The 6,627-nt window shown below is 41.0% G+C and overlaps 1 protein-coding gene across 1 annotated transcript; it reads right to left on the bottom strand.

Annotated features, from left to right (window-relative positions):
- Positions 1–1,535: 1,535 nt before the first annotated feature.
- LOC141649561 (uncharacterized) lies at positions 1,536–6,291 on the bottom strand. The gene is made up of 2 exons (XM_074458247.1): positions 4,935–6,291; positions 1,536–4,816 (listed from the first exon to the last, which is right to left on the bottom strand). The coding sequence occupies exons 1-2, from the start codon at positions 6,289–6,291 to the stop codon at positions 1,536–1,538; spliced, it is 4,638 nt and encodes a 1,545-aa protein (XP_074314348.1).
- Positions 6,292–6,627: the final 336 nt, after the last annotated feature.

Below are 6,627 nucleotides of genomic sequence, written 5' to 3'. Positions count from 1 at the left end.
CGACGCCGTAGAACCCCTATTTCGACTCTGTTTGTGTGTAGTGTCTGTGTTTAGTGATGGTGCTGAGCGTGCTGAGGTCAGGGGCTGATATTAATGATGATGCTGGAGGCGATGTTGTATGTCATGGTGCGTGGTGGTGTGGGCAGGTTATATGCATGGTGGTTTAACTTAATTCTTGTTGTCGTTGGTCATGCCTAGTATAGGAGTTTGAGGGGTGTTGAGATAGTCGTGACTTGTGTGTAAGGTTGTTGTGTGAACCTTGGTTCATGTAGGTGAATGCGTAAGTACTACTAAATTAGTAAAGCCCTTAAAAAATGCTCCTCTAGAAGTTAACTCAATAGGTTCTTTAGAACAAAATTGTGGGGGTCCAACCTTTAAAAGGAATTATGCACTAACTTACCATCTTCCTATATAAACATGAATAAAAGGAGGCTTGTTAAGAGACTTTACATAATAAAGGTGGTGTTTAAGTTGGTAAGTTTGAATTAATATGTTTATAGGGATTAGGATGTATAATCAGGTATACACATTTATATATTTGAAATCACGTAATTAGAAGATTGTAATAATGAGTTAGTCAATTTAATTGTTGATTAATATATATACTATAATTGTAAATTTCGGCTTTGTAGAAGATTACTATTAATTTGGCTTGGGCGCTCGGAGTTGCTGAAAGGTAGGGAATTCCTACTCAACATGTATTATTGTTATTTACATATCAACTATTATTGTTGCGATGGTTCATAGTTATTGAGATGGTGGTTTGAATGTCAGAATGAGACGGTCTGATTATTTATAATAAGTGTATTTTGTTGCTATGGTTATTTTATGTGTTGTGTTTGTGCCACTGCTATCGTATTTGGTTGAGATGCAGGTCTACGGACTAAGGAGGTCGTTAGGAGTTCGGAGTATTGATGTCGGTCTGCGGATCGAGGAGGTCGTTAGGGGTTTGTAGTATTGATGTCGATCCCGCGGGATTGAGGAGGTCGTTACGAGTACGGAGTTGGTTGTGAATGAGAATGAGATGTTTTATTTTTCATTGAGATGAGTTGAGTTGTTTTAGTAACTTGGTACTTGTTGTTGGATTTCTCTACTCAACCTTTGGTTGACATTTTTATGTTTCTGTTGACAAAATAAAATTGTCGCCTGCTTTAATTGATGGCGTCTTGTAATGAACCATTTAATATTTCCGGTTAAATGAGGAGCATATTAATTTACAGGTTAGATTTTGAGATGTCTGGCTAGATGCTTGGTCTGGGACGCGAGATGGCAACACACGAAGTCTAGTTATTCACATAAAAACATTTAAACATTATTCAGTCATTCCGCTACATTGTAATAATTTATTTTACTCAGTTCATTCAGTTTGGAAGTTTGTAATAAATCCATTTGAGACAGTTTGTTTTAATTAATTTAAAGTACTTGGTATATGTTTGTCTTTGTACTTACTTTTTTTTTTTTGGTGAAATGTGAGAATTTAAATAAATAAAATAGGTGTTACAAAGGTGCTTCTAATTGGCGATCATACAATGGTCTTATGTAATAAGATTCAATCTACGTAGCCAATCTCTGTCAGTGAGAGTTATCGATGTTCTCTCTCGGGTTCGAACTCTTGATCTCATGTCATCCATGATAGCCCCTGCCACTACTTCTGGACGAAGCAACACATCTTCATTTCGGCCTTTGTTCCTTTGCTGCCAAACCTGGTACAAGAGACTCATCATCATAGCTGTTTGTACTCCTCTCTGAAGAGGTGACCCAGTTCTGTGCACACACCAGTCCATAGTCTTCCTGACTGGGAAGGACCAACCGGTTTTCTTGTTCAGTTCCTGGACGATTCTCCTACTGTATGAGCATTCACAGAACAAATGCTCCAAATTTTCAGAACCAACACCACAAAGGGAGCACTTGTCCTCAATATCCATCCCAATTCTTGCTAGTCTAGCAGTTGTATTCAGAGCTTCATTAGCTACCAACCATCCCAGGAATTGATGCTTAGGAAGCATCCACACGTTCCAGACCGCCTTCCACCAGAGATTTTTAGGCCTAGTCCCTCTCAACCATTCGTAACACCCAGCATTAGTGAAGCCACCTGATTGAGCCGTCCACAGTCCTGAGGTATAGCCATTTCGCATATCGTCCTTGACTTGACAAATTTTCCTCCATACCCAGCTTGAGTTAGAGCTAGGTTTGTACTCCATCCAGTCCCGTCCTTTGAGGTAGTTGCTCTGCACCCAGTGGACCCATATAGAGTCTCTTTTCATGGCAACCCAATCAACCAGCCGTCCTACCATGGCTTTATTCCACGTTTCCAGATCCTTGAGCCCCAATCCTCCTTCATCTTTTGGTCTGCATACAGAGTCCCATGCCACAAGAGGTGCCCTTCTGTAATCCGCTGAGTTATCCCAAAGGAAATTTCGACAAACTGCTTCAATTCTTTTGGTGATTCCCTTGGGAATAACAAAAAGTGATGCCCAGTAAGAATGGAGTGTGTTAAGAACACTCTTGACAATGACTAATCTTCCTGCATATGAGAATTTCCGTGCTCCATAACCGTTAATCCTTGCACAAATTTTGTCTACCAAGCATTCACAGTCATGCTTTTTGAGTCTGGTCGTTTGAATTGGCATACCTAGATAAGTGAAAGGGATGCTCCCTTCACTGTATCCAGAAACCTGCAGGATATCGCGTTTTAGTTGCTCAGGAACGTTTCTGAAAAAGGCGGTTGATTTTGTGGTACTAACTTGCAGTCCCGTTGCAGAAGAGAAGGTAGCAAAGGACCTTAAAAGGAGCATCATGGAGGTAGCATCTCCTTTGCTGAACAACATGACATCGTCTGCAAACATAAGACTAGTAAGTCTTTGCTCCTTGCACATTGGGTGAAATTTGAACTCATATTTAGAAGTGGCATACTGCAGGGTACGTGTCAGGTACTCCATACATAGGGTGAAGATCAGGGGTGACAAAGGGTCACCCTGTCTTAGTCCCCTCTTTCCCTGAAAGTAGCCAAACATCTCCCCATTCATAGAGAAAGAGAATGTGGTAGTAGTAATGCATTGCAGTAGCATAGCTTTGAATTCAGGAGGGAAATGTAGTTCATCCAATATGTTCTCAATGAAACACCATTCGACAGTATCATAGGCCTTCTGCAGGTCTATTTTGAACATACATCTAGCTGAGGCATGAGGCCTTTCATACAACCTGATCAAGTCTTGGCAAATGAGTATATTCTCCTGGATGCTTCTCTGATGGATGAAGGCTCCTTGGTTTTGATTAACAATTTGTGGCAGCACTTCAGCAAGTCTGGAACAAAGGAGTTTAGAAATGATCTTATACACTACATTGCAGCATGCAATTGGTCTGAAGTGTAGCACACTCTTAGGCCTATCACTCTTGGGGATCAGAGTAATATTAGTGGCGTTAAATTGCTTGAGAAGTTGCCTGTTCTGGAAAAAATCTTGGACTGCACTAATGACATCCTTTCCTATCTCCCCCCAAGAGTCTTTGAAGAATTTGCTAGTATAGCCGTCAGGTCCTGGAGACTTAATATCAGGGATGCTAAAGAGGGCATCCTTAATTTCTTCACCAGAAACGGGTTTCCGCAGGCAGTTCCATTGGTCAGCAGTACACACAGGGCCAAGGGAAATGATTCTCTTGTGAATCTTCTTGGTTTCTTTGCTTGATCCTAGGAGGTTGTGGTAGTATTCAATGAACGCCTTCTGAATTTGCTCCGGAGTATCACATACTTTGCCATTCATATCCTCCACTAGAGCAATTTTATTCTTATTTCTCCTCCTTTTCATCATACCGTGGAAGTAAGCACTATTAGTATCCCCATCTTTGATCCACTGAAGTTTTGATTTTTGGGTAAGAAAGCTCTCCCTGGCCTTAGATAAATCCTGCAGTTTAATGGAGTCTTCATACTCTTTTGTGATGTTTTGCACATTAGTAGGGTCTTTGTTTATCTTTTCCTGCAGTTCCTCTACCTGTTTTTGAAGGATATTAGCTGCATTCTCAATGTCACTGAAGCAGTCCTTGTTCAACTCCTTAAGGATAGCTTTCATATTCTTTAAGTTTTTTGCCAGTCTGAACATTGGAGTTCCTGTGTAGCCAGCATCCCAGTGCATCCTTACCAGAGGTAAGAAATTCACTGAGTCACCCCACATGTTGAAATATTTGAAGCTTCTTTTACCCTGTATATGATTTGTGCTTTTTAACAGGCAAGGGGTATGATCCATAAGGCCCTCCGGCATGAAATGAGCATAAATATCCGAGAATGTATCACACCAGTCTTGGTTGACTAGGAATCTATCTATTCTGCTATATATTCTATCTTCTGGTTTCTGCTTGTTGTTCCAGGTATACAGAGCACCTACTGCAGCAATGTCCACAAGCCCACAGTCAGCAGCACACCTTCTAAACGGTTCCATTTCACCTGCAGGTGAGTTTCCTCCCACTCTCTCAGAGGTATTCATAACACAATTAAAGTCTCCGGCAATTGCCCATGGACCAGCAACCAGGTTCAGGTGTTTTCTCAAATTGTTCCACAGGGGTCCTCTATCTATAATTCCATTGAATGCATACACCATGGTAAGCCAGAAGCTCCTCCTATCTATCAATGAATCAATTTTCATGTGGATAAATTGTGCATTATATTCAATTACATGAACTCTAAAACTACTTGGCTTCCAAATCACCCATATGCGTCCTCCAGGATGGTACCCAGAGTTAGAAGTGATGCACCAGTCAGAAAAGCTACAAGCCGCCTTGTGATACGCCTTATTTTTAATCTTAGTTTCAAGAAGCCCAAATAAACCTATACTATTAGAATGCAAAAAATTATTAATTTCTTTTTGTTTTCCTACTCGATTCATTCCTCTTATGTTCCAAAATCCTATTCTATCCATTAGATACAACAGTTTTTGGATCATTACCAGTTTCATTTTCTTTTTCAGCAAGTTTGGGTGGGGATGCAGCAACCTCTTTGTAAGAGAAAGCTCCAAACTTTTCATTGCTATATCCCTCCTTTGCCTTCTCATAGTTATTCATCTTGACCAGTCTTTTTAATGGGGTATGGAGTCCCACAACTGCTTTCCCTTCCCTCTGGGTTGTAGCTTGGGTAGCTTGGTTACCTTGGGTAGCTGGTTTTTCTGGTTCCTTTGCAGTGTTCAGAACTGGTTTCCATTTCTTCTGCACAAGTTGAGGCCGGGATTTCTTCATTTCCCCCTTCCTACAGTTTTCCAGATCATGACCCATACCTTGGCACTTCGTACATTTTATGGGTTTCCATTCGTATTCAATTTTCACTTGTAACACTCCTCCATTTTCATCTCTGAATGAGATTGCATTGGGCAAGTGTTGGTCCACTTGTAGCTCCACCATGACCCTTGCATACCCAAGTCTCATTCTTTCCTCTGTGGCCATATCACATTTCACATACTTGCCCACCAGCTTAGTAATCTTTGGAAGTCCTTTGCCCCAGAATTTGACAGGAAGGTTATGGATTTTAATCCAGGCGGGCACTGACTTTACATGGTCCTTATTCATCTCCATGTCCTTATCCCATGCCTTAACTATCATGGGTTTGTTGTCAAACAAGTAGTGCCCTGATAGTAGGACTTTTTCTTTCATCTCCATTGTTTTAAATCTCACTAAGAATATCCCATTTGGCATGAACGAGATTTTATCTATGTTAAATTTCGTCCAAATCCTTCTTATGAATCCTTCTATGATATCCCATGGCGGGTTGGCGCCTAGGATAAAGCACACGACCGCCTGCTTCCAGTACTCTACTTCTTCTTCTACATCCTCTATTTCTATTTGTAACAGTTCATCTTGCTCTGTTTTCTTTTCTCCTTCATTGTTTTCTGGTTGTTGCTCTTCCTGCTTAGCTTCTTCAGTGTTTTTTGATTCTTCTTTCTCTGGTTCTTCGTAATGTTCAGTATTAGCTCTCCCCTGTTCCAAGCTATCGTTCACAATTTCTTCTTCCTCATCACTTTCCTCTATCTCCTCTTCAGTATCTTCTTCCTCGTCCGTTTCTTCGTCCGTTTCTACTACCATTTCAGGGATGCTTACAATGTCATGGATGTTCTTGGTTTTGCTTGCCTCGTCAGTATCAGGTCGTGTAAGAGCGGCAAAGGAGTTGCTGCTTTCCACGATGTCTGTTTCTTCTTCAGATCTTTCCTCATTCTTATTCTTCTTTGTAGCAGAGATGCTTCTTCCTCTCAAGTTCATGTCCCGTTGTCGTTGCAGGCTAGTTTTCCTAGCCATAGGACCGAGCTCAGGCGGCATAGATTCAGGCGTGCGTCATCCCCTTCCACTAGGGCGGCAGAGGATGATGGGGTTGACAGATCGCACTTGTTTGCTTTTTATTTTTAAATCGCACGCTTGTTTCTCTCTCAGTTTCTCTCTCCACTTGCTATTTACTACCTCAGGCAACTAAGATGTTAACACTTCTATTTACTTAGAAATGTCTTGCCAAAGGCTCCCAAATAAATCAGGGTGTTACACGATGATTGTGAAGTTATTATTAGCTGCTACTTAATTATGGAGGCATGGAGTTTTGCCTAACGTTTATGTTTAGCATGATGCTAATCTCAACTTGATATGCTAAAATTGATGTGTACA

The sequence above is a fragment of the Silene latifolia genome, chromosome 3 (assembly GCF_048544455.1).
Source record: "Silene latifolia isolate original U9 population chromosome 3, ASM4854445v1, whole genome shotgun sequence".
NCBI classification, from domain to species: domain Eukaryota; kingdom Viridiplantae; phylum Streptophyta; class Magnoliopsida; order Caryophyllales; family Caryophyllaceae; genus Silene; species Silene latifolia.
Note: the sequence above shows the minus strand (reverse complement) of the source record. Positions and strands in the feature narration are given on the sequence as shown.